This window comes from Trichomycterus rosablanca, chromosome 1 (genome assembly GCF_030014385.1).
Source record: "Trichomycterus rosablanca isolate fTriRos1 chromosome 1, fTriRos1.hap1, whole genome shotgun sequence".
Lineage (NCBI taxonomy): Eukaryota > Metazoa > Chordata > Actinopteri > Siluriformes > Trichomycteridae > Trichomycterus > Trichomycterus rosablanca.
This window is the reverse complement of record NC_085988.1, coordinates 16,109,245-16,132,166: the sequence shown is the minus strand read 5'-3', so window position 1 is coordinate 16,132,166 and position 22,922 is coordinate 16,109,245. Positions and strand designations below refer to the sequence as shown.

At 42.8% G+C, this 22,922-nt stretch overlaps 1 protein-coding gene across 4 annotated transcripts in view; it reads left to right on the top strand.

The window, feature by feature from the left end:
• syngap1a (synaptic Ras GTPase activating protein 1a) overlaps positions 1–22,922 on the top strand; it is a 291,115-nt gene that overhangs the window by 75,102 nt on the left and 193,091 nt on the right. For all 4 annotated transcript variants that reach the window (XM_062986270.1, XM_062986112.1, XM_062986048.1 and 1 more), the window contains exon 2: positions 14,973–15,103. In XM_062986270.1, the coding sequence (XP_062842340.1) occupies positions 14,973–15,103 (131 nt within the window). The remainder of the gene's footprint in view (positions 1–14,972; positions 15,104–22,922) is intronic.

Sequence of the window (22,922 nt, the reverse complement as noted above, 5' to 3'; positions counted from 1 at the left end):
TCAGCTATATACATGTACATAATGAAACGAAACAACGTTCCTCCAGGACCAGGGTGCAACAAAGAACAACTTCATTGTATTTTGTAAATATTAACAAATTTACAGTTTAATGCCTGCAACACTGTCAGGAAAAGTTGGGACAGAGGCGTGTTTACCACTTTGTTCCATCAGCCTTAATGGTTTGGAACGGAGGACTAATTGTTGCAGTTTTGTGAGTGGATTTTTTTTTCCAATCTCGCTTGATATGAGACTTCAGCTGCTGAACAGTCTGTCGTCGCCGTCGTCTGATTCTCCACTTCATGATTCATTATACATTTTCCAAAGGAGACAGATCTGGATGTCCATCAGTACCGCGTACAACTTGCGCTGAAACATGGACTCATTAGCATGCAGTGACGTCTGAGGGCTTGAAGGTCACGCACTTTCAACAGTGTTCTCCAGCCTTGTACTACATTGGCTGACATTTTATTAGGTACGGCTATATATGTTTGGCCATACTGTGTAGGTATTCAGCAGAGATGTTCACAAGTCACAAAATACAAGTCCGAGTCGAGTCACGAGTCTTTAGGCTAGAGTCTGAGTCAAGTCACAAGTCTTTAGGCTAAAGTCTGAGTCAAGTCACAAGTCAATATAATCTACACAAAACATATATTGGAAATGTAGCGTAGAAATAAACAAATAATATGTAAGTTCAGATAAAAAAACAACAACAGATTAGAGACTGTATTTTGCCGTTTTACTTAGTGCCTTTATGTTCCTAGTCATTGTGCAAATGAATGTAATTTCCATAACAAGAAGGTTAAAAGCTTAAACTGATACATTTTGTTTTCATTGCAAAAGAAAAGTGCCCGATAAATCACAGCACAGCGGCCAAAATCCAAAACACAGCAAAAAAGTCATAACCACTGCTTACCTTAGCTTATGTTCTTCCAGATGCTATTAAATTTATAATCGTGTGTGTCCCATTAGGAATATAATCCGTTATTTTGTAAATGTGTGCTTCTAATTAAAAACCTCCAACCTTTTCCCGGCTGTGAAGTAAAACACGAACTCGTTAGAAAGCCAATCAAGCGTTTCATCTGTGTGTATAAATAATAAATGTAAATAACAGCATTTTTTACTAAAAATTTAAATCAGAAGGTCTAATTGGTTTAGAAAGCGCTCTTTTAACCATTAGCGCCAATTCAGCCAGTTGTTCCTGTGAAGTGCACTACGTAGGGTATTCCACCAAAATGTTCAAATGAATTGAACTTCAAATTGTGTAGGGAGTATGGAGCGATGCTTCATCACTACGCCGGAAGCTGGCTGTAACATTTACCCATTGCGTGCGTTATGGTATATTGTCACACGTAACTAATGTTAACACATACTGATGCTAGGGACTCTTGTTGTTTACTAGTTATTTGAAAAGAGTCAGAGTCGAGTCCCTATCTCTGGTATTCAGACTCTTATAGAGGAAGGAGAAACATCAGTGCAGCTCATTCACTATTGAGAATCCAGGACACTAATACACTGAGATCTTTTTGTGTAGTCATGCTTATATCTGGCTGGTTTGCGGTGTGAAGAAGTTGTTGTTGCTGTTGTTGTTGCTGCAACAGCTGATGCTTGTTTTGAACTGAGAGTTGATGTGAGAATTCAGACTGATTATTTGAGATTCACCAGTGGTGGCTTCTGCCAGATTTCTCAGGGGGGGCAGCTGTTGCAGTGATGGCCAGAGTGACCTGTTCAATGGGTAAAATAACAGCTAGCTAATTAAACAATCGTCAATTCGCATTGTGCAAATTAATTAGCTAGCTGTTTCAGTTTGCCCTTACAAAGACCGTGGAGAGAGACCAGCTTTACCATTCATCAAATACAATTAAGTAAAGCCTTCACACTCACAATAATTTACTTCAGTCTTTATCAGAGAGCATTTTATTTTAGATGCAGCAGATCCAGAATAAATATTGGCATTGGCACTGGGGCTGATGTGCAATGAATAAAATAGAATAGAATACAGTAATCAGCCATAACATTAAAACCACCTCCATGTTTCTACACTTAATGTCCATTTTATCAGCTCCACTTACCATATAGAAACACTTTGTAGTTCTACAATTACTGACTGTAGTCCATCTGTTTCTCTGCATGCTTTGTTAGCCCCCTTTTATGCTGTTCTTCAATGGTCAGGACCACCACAGAGGAGGTATTATTTGGGTGGTGGATCATTCTCAGCACTGCAGTGACACTGACATGGTGGTGGTGTGTTAGTGTGTGTTGTGCTGGTATGAGTGGATCAGACACAGCAGCGCTGCTGGAGTTTTTAGATACCTCAATGTCACTGCTGGACTGAGAATAGTCCACCAACCAAAAATATTCAGCCAACAGCGCCCCATGGGCAGCGTCCTGTGACCACTGATGAAGGTCTAGAAGATGACCGACTCAAACAGCAGCAATAGACGAGCGATCGTCTCTGACTTTACATCTACAAGGTGGACCAACTAGGTAGGAGTGTCTAATAGAGTGGACAGTGAGTGGACACGGTATTTAAAAACTCCAGCTGCTGTGTTTGATCCACTCATACCAGCACAACACACACTAACACACCACCACCATGTCAGTGTCCTGACCATTGAAGAACAGGATGAAAGCAGGCTAAAAAAGTATGTAGAGAAACAGATGGACTACAGATGGACTACCACTAGGCTACTACTGTTCCCACAGTCTTTTAATTGTAGAATTGGGGAAATTGGGGAAAAGTATATACACACTTGTATTGAAATTTTACTCGTCTCTCTTTAAGAGCAGCAAAGTGATCAATTACCTCCTCATTAAATTAGTTAGTTGCCAATTCATCCTGGCTACTACAATGACTGAATTCCAATTGTCTTAATGACATGATTGAGTTGCTCTGAGTTGACTTAGCCATGTTGACCAGATCACTAGCTGCCCCAATTATCCCTATACCAGGTTATGTATGACGCAAGCATGCAAGTGCTAGCCCTCTCGGAACCCATACAGATTGTCCAGAACATTCACAACTAGTTTGGTACACTGTGGTAGAATGTGACAGAATAAAATTCTTCCCCTATGCCCTTCGGGGGTTCCTCGCATGATCGAGCTGCCCCTAAAATCTACCATTACCCACCCAGACTGTTCTACATCAGTGCCATCATGTACACTACATTAATCTCATTTACTAAAAAAACAAGAACAGAGGAGACTGGACACAATAAACGAAAGAAAGTTTTAGATCATTTTAAGATGGAAAAAACGAAAACTCATCAACATCCACACCATCAGAGCATCTTGTTGAGACTTTTCTTCATTACAACCACCACAGGCTTTTTTTTGAAGGCTCAGGCAAACACACATGTACACACAAACGCCAAATCTACCTCATCTAGAGGAGATACAATCCTGACAGAACCTCCTACAAATGCCACAAAACCTCATAACAAAACATTAAAGCTTTATGTTCTGCGTGAGCTGTAGCTGAAACTTTTAGTTCTGAAAGTTGCACAAATTAGAGGCAATGTTCATGTATTATTGTTTATTATTGTTTATGCCTTAGTTTTAGGTTGTCTGTATACATTTAATTGTATATTTAATCAAAAGTAATTTGATTTATTTTTGATGTATTTGTTTTTTCATTTCAAAAATGTTCTCTTTAAACTGTACTGTATGCAAGGAATAAAAATGTGCAGTGTGTTTTAAGAGACACGTCTTATTTAATCTTATATGTATTTATTTTTGCTCTTTATTAAAGCAAAAGTATTTCTTATCCGATTACTCGATTAATTGCTGGAATAATCGATAGAATACTCGATTACAAAAAATAATCGATAGTTGCAGCCCTAATATCAGACATAGCCAATTATGTCTGTGTAGTCAACTGACCAGCTGATAGCACTGCAGTGATTTAAACCCGGGATCTCAGTAGTAACAATCTAGTGTTGAGGAAGCAGAACCCTTTAAGGCCTGGAAACAAAAGATAAAAAGTTTTGCAGTTGATCCCAGGCTAAATTCTTATACAGTGGTACCTTGAAACTCCACGTCAATTGGTTCTGGGACTGGAGTTGAGTTTAAAAAGGCGTGGAGTTTCAAGGTATTTTTTCCCATAAGGATGAATGTGAAACCTGTTAATGCGTTCCATGGTCCTGTCGAACTGCATATGTTTTAGGCTAATGTAAAATAATGGGGTTGTTTTTGATACTTATATACTGAAAATAACACAAATATAATATAAAACCCTGAAATACAATTAAAAAACAGTTAAAAATCAATATAAAAACCTACTGCACTTTACCTTTACTTCTTTATTGTTTCCTTATGCTTCTTAATCGTGGAGATGCTTGATCTTGAAATACCATATTCAGTTCAGTAAAGGCGCATTCACATTAGAACTTATGAGCAGTAATAATTAAGAGTTTAAAGTTTAGTGTTCCTGTGTCGTTCTTTCAGTACATTTAAACACATTAAGCTTTTTTAACGATAAGCGTTTTAGACTCTGAAAAGCTGATTCTGATTCTCACAATTTCTCAGGACCTCGAGCTGTAACACAAGTTTAAAAGTGAAACAGTGAAGAAAATCCAGATAAACACAGATACATGTGGATGCTTTTAGAATAATTTGGCGGTTGTTACACACAAATGCAGATTCGTCTCATATTCGTACTTTGATGACGTTTTACTGCACCGCTCAAGTCGAGCACTGAACAAAGCAGCAGTCGCACATGCGTCAAGTTTAAGGGTACAAATTTTTCCACAAAGGGCGTCAAGTTAAAAACATTTCAAGTTTATGGGGCATTCAGTTACAAGGTACCACTGTACTACTGTAAAGAAAAATGACATGTGACTTAAAATGTGGTGAGTAAAACTTGAGGTTAAAATTTGGGTTGTGGATAAATGAGATGAGAAGAGAAGTTGTGTATTTTTAGTGTAGCACCGCTATATTCGCACAGTTGAGTGCACTTGATAAACGTATTGGCATTTAAGACACAGTCACCGAGTGAAATGTGACATTTAAATCACAGCTGTGCTGTGATTTTTATTTAAGATGTTTTTGTGGAGTGGCTGGAAGTAACATGGGTCCTGGGGACATGGGTTCGAACCTTGCCCTTTGACATTAGATTTCTTGAACACTTCTTGACATGATGTGGATAAATTCAGGATAAAAGAAGAGTATAAAAGAGTTAAAATATTATGGAGTATAATCTTTGAAACTGGTTGAGTGTTCCAAAAATGTTAGTATCAGAAAATGCTAGCTGTTAGCAAGGGTGCCATGGTTTCCTGGCCAGGGTTGTGGCAGGTGTGGTTCCTCTGGAAACACTGGGCACAAGGCAGAAACACCTTGGACACAGGGTTTTAATCATTCTTTGCCCCCTTTCCAAACACAGCCAATCTTATTGATGCTTTTTCTCTTGATTTAACGTTGATCTCGGCTGCTGTGGGTCCTGATTGCATTCAAGAAGTTTATATTTGCCTGACACACGCTACCTCAGACGCGTGTGCAGTCCCTCGACCCCTTCTTTTTCACCTATGCTTCGGTGTATTCGCACATGAGGCGCATACACTTCTACACAGGTGCCTCGGTCTGCTAATCCGGGTCCTTACGCAGCGTTTGAAGACCCCACCCACTTAGTCCATCCTTTTTACCACCCAGCAGACTCTATGTCCAATTTTTGTCTGCGGCAGGCACTGCGAATTGTGCCCTCTATATGGCGCCCAGTTGACCCGTAGCAGAGCCAAGATTCAAACCAGAGTGTTCAGAATGTCAGTACTGGTGTGCTGGTGTAAATTTTTTGTTCATCATTTTAACTTAAAGACATCTACAATTAGAAAAATATGCTTGTGGTTTTGACCCATTTCTTTTGGCTAATTATTTCCAATCCCCCCAATGTTAAGAGGAACTCTCTGACTGACTTGCTGTAGTATGTTGCTATAATACAGGCTCATGCAAGCATATACATATTATTTTTTAGGAAAATAATCTTTTTCTATTCTTCTTCTTCTTCCTCCTGTTCGGTTGCGGGGTCGGCTCTCGGCGGATCATGACCCGCATTGATTTGGCACAATCTTTACGCCGGATGCCTGACACAACTCTCCCTATTTATCCGGGCTTGGGACCGGCACTACAATGCACTGGTTTGTGCATTTTAGTGGCTAGGTGCATATAGGACAATTCAGTGTCTCCAATTAGCCTGGCTGCATGTTTTTGGACTGTGGGAAGAAACCGGAGCACCCGGAGGAAGCCCACGCAGACACGGGGAGAACATGCAAACTCCACACAGAAAGGACCCAGACCGCCCCACCTGGGGATCGAACCCAGGACCTTCTTGCTGTGAGGCGACAGTCCTACCTATAGAGCAATGTCATGATGTGTTCATGTGCGGACTGTACAGTAAACAGTTTGTAGCTTATTTCTCACTGTGCTACTGTTGGTCATGTTGTTTTCAGGTCATCCAGCAGGTCTTTTTGTGTAACCGCTAACATCCTTATTATTAGGCTAAGAACACATTGTGAAGTGCTGTGTGGGGCTCCTGTAGGGACGCTTCTGGCTCCATAAACTTTCCACTTCTGGATTGTTGAACCATTTGTACTGTCATGGGTGTTTGGTAGAGGAACATTTGGAATTTTTTTATACAAAGAGGAACATAAATTGTTGTGCGGTGTGACGTCACATTACAATAATAGTAATTATTATATTAAATTGTTGCAGGCCTGAAATGCAGGAATGGATTTATATTGACAAATTAAATTAAAAACATAAAATATCTTGGGGTCATACTGACTGCAATGAAATAAATGTAAATGTACAAAATAAAATAAAATATATATATATATATTGATTATTTTTTATTGGCAATTTTCATACTGTCCATACTTTTCAGATTTGGAGTTATTTGTAAAATACTGACTGTTTTCCCCTAAAAATGTTTTTTCCCCATTCATTATACACTGATCAGCCATAAAATTAAAACCACATCCTTGTTTCTACACTCACTGTCCATGTTATCAGCTCCACTTACCATATAGAAGCACTTTGTAGTTCTACAATTACTGACTGTAGTCTCGCTGCATGCTTTGTTAGCCCCCTTTCATGATGTTCTTCAATGGTCAGGACTCTCCCAGGACCACCACAGAGCAGGTATTATTTAGGTGGTAGATCATTCTCAGCACTACAGTGACACTGACATGGTGGTGGTGTGTTAGTGTGTGTTGTGCTGGTATGAGTGGATCAGACACAGCAGTGCTGCTGGAGTTTTTAAACACCTCTCTGTCACTGCTGGACTGAGAATAGTCCACCAACCAAAAATATTCAGCCAACAGTGCCCTGTGGGCAGCGTCATGTGACCACTGATGAAGGTCTAGAAGATGACCAACTTAAACAGCAGCAATAGATGAGCGATTGTCTCTGACTTTGTATCTACAAGATAGACCAACTAGGTAGGAGTGTCTAATAGAGTGGACAGTGAGTGAACACAGTATTTAAAAACTCCAGCAGCGCTGCTGTGTCTGATCCACTCATACCAGCACAACACACGCTAACACACCACCACCATGTCAGTGTCACTGCAGTGCTGAGAATGATCCACCACCTAAATAATACCTGCTCTGTGGTGGTCCTGACCACTGAAGAACAGGGTGAAAGCAGGCTAAAACAGTATGTAGAGAAATAGATGGACTACAGTCAGTAATTGTAGAACTACATAGTGCTTCTATATGGTAAGTGGTGCTGATTAAATGGACAGTGTGTGTAGAAAGAAGGAGGTGGTTTTAATGTTATGGCTGATCAGTGTATAATACAAAAGGGTGCTGGTGTGGTGCAGTGATATGTTACACTAGCCCACTGTCATCCAGTCAGGCAGCCAGGTTCAGCATGACTGAAGCTTCACCAGAGCTGTAGCAAAGAGCATTGTTTTTGGTAATCTGCATATCAGTATGAGAGAGGAAGCTTCCTGTACAAGAACGCTCCAAAATAACTTGTCATTTATTCCAAGCTGAATCTTACACGTCCGGCTAAGTGCTAATACCACTTACTAATTACAGACATACTGGAAGCTAGAATACCCATTAAGTGAGAAGATATCCTATCAGCTCAGCAGATCCCTCGGGTATGATGTGTTAGATGGATGAATCCATCACTGTACCCACACTCATACGCATGCAGCTTCTGCTGGTCATTGAAAAATAAGAAATATAAGGACTATAGACTGTGCTCAGAAGCTTTTTTAAAAGTGCTAGGCACAGTAGATAGGAGTTGAGAGCTCCCTAAATATATTTAGAGTTGCCTTCCCACTTAGATGGCATACTGGTAACACCCCCAGAAGCTATTTTAAGGCATGCGTGACTGGATCCGTGCAGGTTTAAATCTGTAGCTGTGCATGTTGGAAGAATCTTTTGTGTTTCCATCTCCTTAGAAAAAAACTTGCTTACATTAAGAGGGGTAGTTTATTATACAGTCATGTGACTTTATAATATTATATAACAGTATATAAGACAGTATAAGACTATACAGTCACACTGTACATTCCTGCCATTACTTTTTTCAGAGAGGGAGGAAAGTGACTTATATATACAGTATATACTGTATAGATAGATAGATAGATAGATAGATAGATAGATAGACAGACAGACAGACAGACAGATAGACAGACAGACAGACAGACAGACAGACAGACAGACACGTACAGTGTATCACAAAAGTGAGTACACCCCTCACATTTCTGCAAATATTTCATTATATCTTTTCATGGGACAACACTATAGACATGAAACTTGGATATAACTTAGAGTAGTCAGTGTACAACTTGTATTGCAGTGTAGATTTACTGTCTTCTGAAAATAACTCAACACACAGCCATTAATGTCTAAATGGCTGGCAACATAAGTGAGTACACCCCACAGTGAACATGTCCAAATTGTGCCCAAAGTGTCAATATTTTGTGTGACCACCATTATTATCCAGCACTGCCTTAACCCTCCTGGGCATGGAATTCACCAGAGCTGCACAGGTTGCTACTGGAATTCTCTTCCACTCCTCCATGATGACATCACGGAGCTGGTGGATGTTAGACACCTTGAACTCCTCCACCTTCCACTTGAGGATGCGCCACAGGTGCTCAGTTGGGTTTAGTCCATCACCTTTACCTTCAGCTTCCTCAGCAAGGCAGTTGTCATCTTGGAGGTTGTGTTTGGGGTCGTTATCCTGTTGGAAAACTGCCATGAGGCCCAGTTTTCGAAGGGAGGGGATCATGCTCTGTTTCAGAATGTCACAGTACATGTTGGAATTCATGTTTCCCTCAATGAACTGCAGCTCCCCAGTGCCAGCAACACTCATGCAGCCCAAGACCATGATGCTACCACCACCATGCTTGACTGTAGGCAAGATACAGTTGTCTTGGTACTTCTCACCAGGGCGCCGCCACACATGCTGGACACCATCTGAGCCAAACAAGTTTATCTTGGTCTCGTCAGACCACAGGGCATTCCAGTAATCCATGTTCTTGGACTGCTTGTCTTCAGCAAACTGTTTGCGGGCTTTCTTGTGCGTCAGCTTCCTTCTGGGATGACGACCATGCAGACCGAGTTGATGCAGTGTGCGGCGTATGGTCTGAGCACTGACAGGCTGACCTCCCACGTCTTCAACCTCTGCAGCAATGCTGGCAGCACTCATGTGTCTATTTTTTAAAGCCAACCTCTGGATATGACGCCGAACACGTGGACTCAACTTCTTTGGTCGACCCTGGCGAAGCCTGTTCCGAGTGGAACCTGTCCTGGAAAACCGCTGTATGACCTTGGCCACCATGCTGTAGCTCAGTTTCAGGGTGTTAGCAATCTTCTTATAGCCCAGGCCATCTTTGTGGAGAGCAACAATTCTATTTCTCACATCCTCAGAGAGTTCTTTGCCATGAGGTGCCATGTTGAATATCCAGTGGCCAGTATGAGAGAATTGTACCCAAAACACCAAATTTAACAGCCCTGCTCCCTATTTACACCTGGGACCTTGACACATGACACCAGGGAGGGACAACGACACATTTGGGCACAATTTGGACATGTTCACTGTAGGGTGTACTCACTTATGTTGCCAGCTATTTAGACATTAATGGCTGTGTGTTGAGTTATTTTCAGAAGACAGTAAATCTACACTGCTATACAAGCTGTACACTGACTACTCTAAGTTATATCCAAGTTTCATGTCTATAGTGTTGTCCCATGAAAAGATATAATGAAATATTTGCAGAAATGTGAGGGGTGTACTCACTTTTGTGATACACTGTACATACATATATAGATAGATGGATGGATGGACAGACAGACAGACAGACAGACAGACAGATAAATACGTACATAGATAGATAGATAGATAGATAGATAGATAGATAGATAGATAGAGAGAGAGAGAGAGAGAGAGAGAGAGCACTTCCTTCTAAGCTGCCCAAAATACACAACAATTAGACACAAATATTTTGATCAGTTTGGAAGAGAGGTGAGCGGCTTCAGAACGCTGACAGACAGTGAAAAACTGGCCATTATATTAGGAGAGGGACCATCAGCCTCCACTGCAGCCAGATATGTACAGGAGTGTCACACACTCCGGGACAGTGAGTGAAACACCAAATAAAATCCCCACCCACCCCCCGAACACCCCCCCCCCCCCGCACACACACACCCCCGCACACCCACCACACACACACCACACACATCGCACACCCACCACACACACACACACTAATATTTTCTCTCTTTTTGTGTGAACAATTGTTTTACTATAAATTGAATATTTTCTTACCATTTTTTTTTCTATGTATATACTTGTTCTTTTTTCAAATATTTATATATACTAATGTAAGCTTTGACAATACAAATATGTAAATTTGTCATGTCAATAAAACAAATTGAATTGAATTGAATTGAAAATTGAGAGAGAGAGAGAGAGAGAGAGAGAGAGAGAGAGAGAGACGGACGGACGGACGGACGGACGGACGGACGGACAGACAGACAGACAGACAGACAGACAGACAGACAGAGATAGATGGATAGATAGATAGATAGATAGATAGATAGATAGATAGATAGATAGATAGATAGATAGATAGATAGATAACAGAGCAAGACTGAGGAGAGCAAGACTGACACACGCGTGACCAACGCGTGTGCAGTAGCCGACTGCATCTTTTCACCTGTATGTGGCGAGTTATTATGCGGATCAGCTTTGTGTACGGAGAGCCACATCCTGATAAACGCATTATTCCTCGACTCTGTGCAGGCACCATCAGCTAGCAGAGGTCGTAATTGCATCAGTTATAAGAGAGTCTCTATCCGGCTCCCCACCCTGTATGAACAACAGCCAGTCGTTCATGTAGCCGTCCAGCCCAGCCAGATGGCAGAGCTGAGTTTCTAATCGAGGAGTTCGAAATGTCAGCTCTGGCGTGCCAGGATGTTTTACCGCTGCGCCACCTGAGCAGCCACTTGTAGCTTTTTTTGATCACTTACACAAGTGAAACTATTTCATAAAATGAGAATATTCTGATGAAAACTCTCTGTTCTTTTTTAGTTCAATTACGCAGTGTTGGATTAACTCCACCTTCATTAAAGCCATTTAATTTCATTTGCCATCTTTCTTTTTGCATTATAGGATAGATTATTGGACCGCAGTGTCCTGTGTTTGCATACTCACGAACGGCTGCCCATGCAGTAGGTCATGCGGGTACTTTTTGCGTATTGTTTAATAAATACTGTGTATTCGGACACACTACCCGCTCTCACGTACTGTTCGGTATGGAAGTATGCGATTTCAGATGCAGCCATGGTTTTTACGCTGGATGCCCTTCCTAACACAACCCTACTATTTATCCGGGCTTGGGACCAGCACTAAGGGTGCACTGATATGCGTCCTTCCAATGCCTAGGTTCACATAACTTTGTATATGTGAGCCCTGCCCGGGATTCAAACCCAGAGGGCCGTGAATGGTCTCAAGGTTTGTGTATCGAACCCGTGCTCTACAGCATCCTGTGGTGTCCTGCTCCTCACCTGACATGCTTGTAAATGAGAATATGCACTCTCTCTTCTTCTTTGGTGAAACTGCCCCCCCCCCCCCCCTTCCACCTACGTACACTTTATATTCAGAAAGAGAGAGAGAGAGAGAAAGAGAGAGAGAGAGCATGGGCAGACTTATTCCCTCTAGCACATCCCTGATGGTTGCTATGGGAACAAAGTGTTGGTTCCTTATTTTTAAAATAGTTCCTCTCCTCTCGTCCCTCCTTCTCCTTCCATCACTTCTTCCCTGCTTCTTTTTGCTCGAGCGAACGGCCTTTTTTCCCCCAGCATCTCTCCCTGTACCTCACGTCCCCCCCTCGCTCTCACCTAATCCCTCTCTCGTTCAGGCCTTTTTTTTCCCCTCCTCGGTCTGTTCCGTGTTGGGTTGTCATGGTGACGGCCTGTGGGTGTGTGAGCGCGTGAAATGGAGTGGGCGTCACGGAAGTGACATCTCTTGGGCTGTAACCCATCTTCCTCTCTCCATCGCGCTCTCTCTCTCTGTTTCACTCTCTCTCTGTCTTTGTGGGGGCGAGCAGGACACAAAAGCAGCGTCAGATTCATCACTGAACATCTACTCTGCTCTAAATACACTAAACGGCCTATAGTAGGTGGACACTTGACCATGAGCTTGCTGGACATTTCCATTTTGGGGGTGGCATGGTGTCTTGGTGGGTAGCACTGTCATCTCACAGCAAGAAAATCCTGGATTTCATTTCCAGGTCGGGCAGTCTGGGTCCTTTCTGTGTGGAGTTTGCATGTTCTCCCTGTGTCTGTGTGGGTTTCCTCCAGGAGCTCTGGTTTCCTCCCACAGTCCAAAGACACACAAGTGAGGTGACTTGGAGATACAAAATTGTCCATGACTGTGTTTGAAATTAAACTTGAACTGATGAATCTCGTGTGACGAGTAACTACCTGTCCTGTCATGAATGTAACCTCTTCTTCTTCCTCAGCCTTTGTCCCGTTTTTCTGGTTACGGGGTCGGCATTTCCGGCTTCTTCCCGTTAGGGGGCACAGTTTTTACGCCGGATGCCCTTCCTGACACAGCCCTGCCTAATTTATCCGGGCTTGGGACCGGCACTACAATGCACTGGTTTGTGCATCTAGCGGCTAGGTATCTATTGGACAATTCAGTGTTTCCAATTAGCCTGGTGGCATGTTTCTGGACTGTGGGAGGAAACCGGAGCACCCGGAGGAAACCCATGTGGACACGGGGAGAACATGCAAACTCCGCACAGAAAGGACCCGGACCACCCCACCTGGGGATCGAACCCAGGACTTTCTTGCTGTGAGGCGACAGTGCTACCCACTAAGCCACCGTGCCGCCCCCTGTCATGAATGTAACCAAAGTGTGTAAAACATGACGTTAAAATCTATATAAATGTATAGAAGATTTTGGAGTATGTGTGTGGGAATTTGTTCTCATCCAGTCTAAAGAGATTTTGCAATGACAAGCCAGGCCTTGTTAAACAAAAAGGTCTTGAAATCAGGGCACTGACATTTATCTGTATTATTTTATTTCTGCATTTCGTCACATCCAATTCCCTAGTTGTATTGTTACCTGACCCCTCACCGAGGAGGGTCACACTTAACACACGCCTCCTTCGACACCAGAGACGGGCTCACACAGGGATCGGTATTGTGTACGGAGAAGCCATGCACTGCTCTCCATTATTCAGGTGCTTTCAACCATACAGTAGAGGCCACAAGTGCAGCAACGATGAGAAAACCCTTCCACCTGCCCTCCCCACAGACACTGCCAATACTGTCTGTATAGATGCCTGTCCGGTCAATAGCACAGCTCACTAAAGATTCGAACTCTGATCTTAGATGTTGTTTGCTATTGCATTAGATCACTATGCTACTTGAGCACCTTACTGAAATGAACAGCTTCAACTTTACACCATGTCTTCATGGACCTTACTTGGTGCAGATGTGCACAGCCATGCTGGAATAGAAATGGACCTTTTTTAAACTGTGGCCCATAATTAAGGGCGCTCGGGTGGTGCAACGGTAAATTATTCTAGCCACTATCACTGGGGTCCAGGCTTCAAATCAACAGCAGTGTTCTAGGTCGGTCAGGCGTCTACATACAGGCATGATTGGCTATGTCTGAGGGGTGGCTAAGGCCTTGTGATAGATTGGTGCCCTGTCTGGGGTGTGTTACTGTATTGCACCCAGTGATTCTGGAGAAACCCGATCCACCATGACCCAGACTCGGATGAAGTAAGTCTGTGGGAATTTGTGCCCATTCGTTAAGCATTGTGTGGCGGTGTACTAATGTTATGTTAGTTAACAAAGCCTCAATTGAAGTATATTCCAAAGCTGTTCAGTCAGGGTCTGTGCAGGACACTGGAGTTTCTTTAAACCAAACTTTCCTTCATGTCTTTATAGAGCTTGCTTTGTGCACAGGTGCACAGTCATGCTGGAACAGGAAAGGACCTTCCCTAAACTGTTAATGCAAAGTTGGAAGCATATACTTTCCTTTATGTATTTGATTTATTACACCTGTTAGCAATCGTTGTGTCTGAAACACAGGAATTTCAAAATTAGAAGTGGTGTCCCAATATTGTTGTCCATATAGTGTACAACGTGCTGAGTAATCCCTTACAATAGTCCTGCCAATGAATCACAGGGATTCAGCTATCACGGCCTCAGACATAGCCAATTATGTCTGTGTGGACGCCCGGCCGACTGATAGCACCGCTGCACCAAAAGATCTATAAATAGCAAGCCAGGTGGTACAGGGGGGTGAGGGGTGATATGACTCTAATTGGCTGATGCTTGATTACCTCGTGGTGTGTTTAATTAAAAGTCCAAACCTTGTGAACACATTCAATGACAGGCTGACCAGTGACAATGACAGACTGAGTGTTTTAGACAGTAATATAGTACAGATCTGAACACTAAGTACTCGTTATTTCTCTCTCTGTGTCTCTCTGGATTGGACAGATGGAAGGTGTGTGTCTCCGTGTTCCCGGCCTCACACTCCTCTGAATGGCCATGCCCACGACTCCCCCGGCTGGAGCCGCCCGCTCCGCGTCCGAGACGGAGACCAGTTCTACATGCTGGACCAAGAAGAGGTACACACACACACACACACACACACACACAAAACCATAAAAAATGTACTGTATTAACTGTATTCAGAATAACCACAATGTTTATCTGTATAGCAATAAAATAAAGTAATAAAATGCCTGGTAAGTATACAGTATGTCTAGCAGCTGAAGTCGCATATCGAGCAAGAATGGAGATGAAATTCCATTAGCAGAACTGCAACAATTGGCATACACAGTTCCCAAACCATTAAAAAGTCTCTCTACCAACTGTTTTGGAGTGTGTTGCAGGAATCAAATTGGAATCTTTTTCCCAGATTCTTGTTTTAGTCCATTTTCCAATGGGTGTTGTATTTATTTCTAACGTTTTTTGCACCCAATTCAACTGTGGCCAATTAGAGCTAATCTCTCACTCTCATTGCTGCCACCATCCTATCCTCTCTTCCAATCGAGAAGAGCTGAGGCTTTCACACCCCTTTTTACACACGTGCATCTGATCGCTTCTTTTCACCTACCAGGGGCAGGTCTCACAAAGCACAGTATCACATGCAGAGAGCCATGCACTACAATCTGTGAACATCTCCCCCCCAGTGCAGAGCCTCAATCGGGTTACTTCAGCGACGAAGGAATCTCTTTTTCAGTCGTTGTTGTTTTTTCCCTACAGACACACTCGTATGTCTGTGCAGACACCCGGCCAGGTGATAGCAGAGCTGAGACTCGAACCCGAAAGCTTGAGATATAAGCATTGGTGGGCTATTTTTCCAACTTAGTAGTGTAAATAAGGTAATGAAATGAAGTCATGGTGTTTATTTATTTTGATAGACATCTCGCAATTGCGGCTATAACAGCCTCCATTTCTTTGGGTACACTTTTCTGTCAGGCACTGGTCTGTCCTGCAAGGCTTGGCTCACAATTGTAATTCGTCTCAAAAAAGATAATTTGCAGCTAAAACAGCCTCCACTCCTTTGGGTATGCTTTTCTGTGAGATCTTCTTGTGTGTCTATGGGAGTTTAAAACAGCATTTGTGTTGTCAGGCACTGGTGTGTCCTACAAGGCTTGGCTCACTATTATTATTTTAATTCCCAAAGAAGCTCCTTCACACCAAGCCTTTATACCAACCATGTTTTATATACACTTGCTTTCTGCACATAATACACTATACTGCCAAAAGTATTCACTCGTCTGCCTTCACACGCATATGAACTTGAGTGACGTCCCATTCTTAATCCATAGGGTTTAATATGATGTCGGCCCACCCTTTGCAGCTATAACAGCTTCAACTCTTCTGGGAAGGCTTTCCACAGGGTTTAGGAGTGTGTTTATGGGAATTTTTGACCATTATTCCAGAAGCGCATTTGTGAGGTCAGACACTGATGTTGGACGAGAAGGCCTGGCTCACAGTCTCCGCTCTAATTCATCCCAAAGGTGAAGGTTCTATCGGGTTGAGGCCAGTCAAGTTTTTCCACACCAAACTCACTCATCCATGTCTTTATGAACCTTGCTTTGTGCACTGGTGCGCAGTCATGTTGGAACAGGAAGGGGCCATCCCCAAACTGTTCCCACAAAGTTGGGAGCAAGAAATTGTCCAGAATCTCTTGGTATGCTGAAGCATTAAGAGTTCCTTTCACTGGAACTAAGGGGCCGAGCACAACTCCTGAAAAACAACCCCACACCATAATCCCCCCTCCACCAAACTTTACACTTGGCACAATGCAGTCAGACAAGTACCGTTCTCCTGGCAACCGCCAAACCCAGACTGGTCCATCGGATTGCCAGACGGAGAAGCGTGATTCGTCACTCCAGAGAACACATCTCCACTGCTCTAGAGTCCAGTGGCGGCGTGCTTTACACCACTGCATCCGAAGCTTTGCATTGCACTTGGTGATGTAAGGCTTGGATGCAGCTGCTCGGCCATGAAAACCCATTCCATGAAGCTCTACACACTATTCTTAAGCTAATCTGAAGGCCACATAAAGTTTGGAGGTCTGTAGTGATTGACTCTGCAGAAAGTTGGCGACCTCTGCACGCTATGCGCCTCAGCATCCGCTGACCCCGCTCTGTCATTTTACGTGGCCTACTTGGCTGAGTTGCTGTCGTTCCCAATTGCTTCCACTTTGTTATAATACCACTGACAGTCGACTGTGGAATATTTAGTAGCGAGGAAATTTCACGACTGGACTTGTTGCACAGGTGACATCCTATCACAGTACCACGCTGGAATTCACTGAGCTCCTGAGAGCGACCCATTGTTTCACTAATGTTTGTAGAAGCAGTCTGCATGCCTAGGTGCTTGGTTTTATACACCTGTGGCCATGGAAGTGATTGGAGCACCTGAATTCTAGGATTTGGATGGGTGAGTGTATACTTTTGGCAATATAGTGTATCAAGGAGTCTCAGCTAAAAACCTGCTGTGACATAAAATAAAACCAGTACATGGCTGATGCTTGTTTAAAAACAACTGAACTGTGTGTTTTTCCAGTCAGACCAGCCACAACAAGCCTAACAATCATCCAAAACCACCAGTTGAGACTGGTTACCATCCGAAGCTAGCTCTTTAGTCCAGACAGGTTTTAGCAGGGTTTCTAAAACTAGCAGCTTGCTTTGAAGGAGACTGGACTTGGATAATTTAGCCCACGAGTGAGTCATGGAAATGGAAGCATGGTGTGTTTCCTATCAGTCCCACTAGAGGGAGGAATTGCTGTTTCAGAAAAAAAGTCCCCACTTTCTCAGTGCACCTCCTGTTTCCTGTGACTCCCTAAAGAGTAAAGTTAATGAGTCGTACATTTCTGCAGATGTTGTATGATTTCATTTGCTGGTACATAATATGTTATTTATTAATTTATTGTGTTACGTTTTCCTTTGTCAGAAAGAAACAAAGCCACATAAATTAGACTGACCTTAAACATGTCTTTGCTACTTCTACCTACCAGTGTTGTTGTTTTAGCTGTGGTCAGTGTATCACAAGTAGCAACAAATTTAGATATTACAGGCCAAACAATCTGCCAAAAATGCACACAAACACTTTAACTCCAATTAATTAGTTACACTATATTGCCAAAAGTAATCACTCACCCATCCAAATCATTGAATTCAGGTGTTCCAATCACTTCCATGGCCACAGGTGTATAAAACCGAGCACCTAGGCATGCAGACTGCTTCTACAAACATTAGTGAAATAATGGGTCGTTCTCAGGAGCTCAGTGAATTCCAGCGTGGTACCGTGATGCCACCTGTGCAACAAGTCCAGTCGTAAAATGTCCTTACTACTAAATATTCCACAGTCAGCTGTCAGTGCTATTATAACAAAGTGGAAGCGATTGGGAACGAAGCCATGAAGTGGTAGCCACATAAAATGACAGAGCGGGGTCAGCGGATGCTGAGGAGCATAGTGCGCAGAGGTCTCCAACTTTCTGCAGAGTCAATCACTACAGACCTCCAAACTTCATGTGACCTTCAGATTAGCTCAAGAACAGTGTGTAGAGAGCTTCATGGAATGGGTTTCCATGGCCGAGCAGCTGCATCCAAGCCTTATATCACCAAGCGCAATGCAAAGCGTCGGATGCAGTGGTGTAAAGCATGCCGTCACTGGACTCTAGAGCAGTAGAGACGTGTTCTTCATTATGGTGTGGGGTTGTTTTTCAGGAGTTGGGCTCGGCCCAATTAGCTATTGGTTCAACTCGTCACTCCACATGGACCCTCGGGTTGTGGAACGCAACACTAGGATGTAACAGAAACTCTAGCCCATTGAAAACCAGGAGAGAGAAAGAAGGACAATCTTGGGAAAACTGGGACAGTTAGATGACAAGAGAGTTTGATAATGACAGTTGATGAAGTGATAATGCTCTGTTGTGGTATTAAGCTACATACTTTTACAGTAGTTTTGTTGCTGTAGTAACACAGTTGCTGTGTGTCTTTGTTAGAGATTATAGTGCATCATTACACTGTCAGAAACCACATAAGTGTATCTGAGGACACACTTGCACATTTTACACAGCCTGATGCCATTATAAGAGAATTTAGCATGCTGTTTGCGCAATGCTAAACTAGAAGTTATAATAGTTATAATAGGGTGACCATGCGGTCAGGATTTCTAAATCACCAAAAATGTTCATATTTGGCGTTTATAGCCTTATGTGCACTATTCTTTGTGTGTTTTTGCACTGATTTCACCTTCCTCCTTTGGTCTCACCTTCTCGCACTTCTCTTAATAAATGCCCAAGCACAAAGTCAAATTCACAGACGAATTACAAAAGAAATCCGTGGTTTTGTCTCGGTCGGGATCCTTGGGAAGCAGAATGCATGATCTGCAAAGCTGACACGTACTGTACGTGTCAGTGTTAAATAAGTTCAGCAAAACACAAAACTGCAGCTAAAGAAATGAGTCATGTAAAGAGCGGGTAACAGGCCTCTCAGGTGGCGCAGCGGTAAAAACACACGCTGGAACCAGAGCTGGGATCTCGAATACATCGTATCGAATCTCAGCTCTGCCTACCGGCTGAGGCTGAGCGGCCACATAAACAACGATTGGCCTGTTGTTCAGATATGGGCGGGACTAAGCCGGATGGGGTCTCTCTCTCATGACTGGTGCAATTACGACCTCTGCTGGCTGATTGATGGCGCCTGCACAGAGATGAGAAAAGAGTGCTCTCAGGGTGTGTCTCTCTGTACACAGTGCTGAGCTGCACTGCACTTGTCAAAAGTGTAGGGGATAAGATGCATACGGATGTGGGTTAGCTTCGTTCTCATCTTGGCATTGGTGGAGAGGAAGCATGACGCAATCGGGCAATTGGATGTGCTAAAAAGGGAGAAAAAGGAGAGAAAATGCATAAAGAAAATTTTTTTTATTTCTTTTATATATATACAGTGTATCACAAAAGTGAGTACACCCCTCACATTTCTGCAAATATTTCATTATATCTTTTCATGGGACAACACTATAGACATGAAACTTGGATATAACTTAGAGTAGTCAGTGTACAACTTGTATAGCAGTGTAGATTTACTGTCTTCTGAAAATAACTCAACACACAGCCATTAATGTCTAAATGGCTGGCAACATAAGTGAGTACACCCCACAGTGAACATGTCCAAATTGTGCCCAAAGTGTCAATATTTTGTGTGACCACCATTATTATCCAGCACTGCCTTAACCCTCCTGGGCATGGAATTCACCAGAGCTGCACAGGTTGCTACTGGAATCCTCTTCCACTCCTTCATGATGACATCACGGAGCTGGTGGATGTTAGACACCTTGAACTCCTCCACCTTCCACTTGAGGATGCGCCACAGGTGCTCAATTGGGTTTAGTCCATCACCTTTACCTCTTGGAGGTTGTGTTTGGGGTCGTTAACCTGTTGGAAAACTGCCATGAGGCCCAGTTTTCGAAGGGAGGGGATCATGCTCTGTTTCAGAATGTCACAGTACATGTTGGAATTCATGTTTCCCTCAATGAACTGCAGCTCCCCAGTGCCAGCAACACTCATGCAGCCCAAGACCATGATGCTACCACCACCATGCTTGACTGTAGGCAAGATACAGTTGTCTTGGTACTTCTCACCAGGGCGCCGCCACACATGCTGGACACCATCTGAGCCAAACAAGTTTATCTTGGTCTCGTCAGACCACAGGGCATTCCAGTAATCCATGTTCTTGGACTGCTTGTCTTCAGCAAACTGTTTGCGGGCTTTCTTGTGCGTCAGCTTCCTTCTGGGATGACGACCATGCAGACCGAGTTGATGCAGTGTGCGGCGTATGGTCTGAGCACTGACAGGCTGACCTCCCACCTCTTCAACCTCTGCAGCAATGCTGGCAGCACTCATGTGTCTATTTTTTAAAGCCAACCTCTGGATATGACGCCGAACACGTGGACTCAACTTCTTTGGTCGACCCTGGCGAAGCCTGTTCCGAGTGGAACCTGTCCTGGAAAACCGCTGTATGACCTTGGCCACCATGCTGTAGCTCAGTTTCAGGGTGTTAGCAATCTTCTTATAGCCCAGGCCATCTTTGTGGAGAGCAACAATTCTATTTCTCACATCCTCAGAGAGTTCTTTGCCATGAGGTGCCATGTTGAATATCCAGTGGCCAGTATGAGAGAATTGTACCCAAAACACCAAATTTAACAGCCCTGCTCCCCATTTACACCTGGGACCTTGACACATGACACCAGGGAGGGACAACGACACATTTGGGCACAATTTGGACATGTTCACTGTGGGGTGTACTCACTTATGTTGCCAGCTATTTAGACAATAATGGCTGTGTGTTGAGTTATTTTCAGAAGACAGTAAATCTACACTGCTATACAAGCTGTACACTGACTACTCTAAGTTATATCCAAGTTTCATGTCTATAGTGTTGTCCCATGAAAAGATATAATGAAATATTTGCAGAAATGTGAGGGGTGTACTCACTTTTGTGATACACTGTATATATATATATATATATATATAAAGAGCGTGTAACACAGGGAGTTTTTGCATTTCACACTGCGAAGCATCACAACACCTACAGAACACTGAACTGCAGCACGTCTTTCCCTGATTCTAAAACAGCACAAACATTTCCAGGTGTGCGTACTAATATAGAGGTTATTGTCAATGCTGTGATAGCGCCACATTCTGTTGAAATAGCTCTACTGATGAACTATTTTATATGTTGTTATTGTTTAGGGCCGAACGCTGAATTGAAAGTAATAAGATTATCTGACCATAAAAGGCCTAAAGTTGTCTTGTTAAAAATAGCTGTTTATTTATTAAAGTTCAGTAACATGATTGCATGGTTACTGATACATTTGTCAAATATTTAAACCCCTACCCCATACACATTGCTATGGTGCCATTAATTACATGTGCACCCAGTGCAGGTGTCTGTCTGGCCTATGATAACATCCTGCCAAGTGTTATCCCTAGTTACAAGCTTGTATGCTAACTACATTAGCTACTTAGCTGCAGTGCAAAACTAAATACGAACTTCAAACATCCAAAATGTCTTGGTTGTGTAATTACAACCCCAAATTAGAAAAAGTTGGGACAGCATGGAAAATGCAAATAATAAAAACACAGTTTCTTATATTTACTTTGACATTTATTTGATGTCAGACAGGATGAACCCGAGATATTTCATATTTTATCTGCTCAACTTCAAATGACCTTTACCAAGGGCACTGACACATCCCCATACCATGACAGACTTTGGCTTTTGGACTTGTTGCTGATAACAGTCTGGATGGTCCTTTTCATCTTTGGTCCAGAGCACACGGCGTCCTTTTTTTTTTTTTAAAGATCTGGAATGCTGATTCATCTGACCACAATACATGTTTCCACTGCGTGATGGTCCATCTTAGATGCCTCAGAGCCCAGAGAAGTCGACGCCGCTTCTGGACATGGTTAACATAAGGCTTCTTTTTGGCACAGGAAAGTATTAATTGTCATTTGTGCATGTACTGTAACTCTGTATTGTAGTGCTTGATAAAGGTTTGCCAAAGTAATCCCTCACCCATGTGATTATATCAGATATTGTTGAGTGGCGGTTCTTGATGCAGTGCCGTCTGAGGGATCGAAGCCTTTGACCTTTACGCACTGAAATTCCTCCCGATTCCTTGAATCATTTAATGATATTATGCACTGTAGAGGGAGAAATATGCAAATCCCTTCCAATCTTTTCTTGTTTTTTAAACATTTCAATCATTATTTTATGCATTTGTTGACAAACTGGAGATCCTCTGTTTGGAATCACATCATTATTTATTTTTTTCACCTCATTACTAGCCCTAAATTGCTTCCGTCCCAACGTTTTTTGGAATGTGTTGCAGGCCTGAAATGCAGGAATGGATGTTTATTAAAAA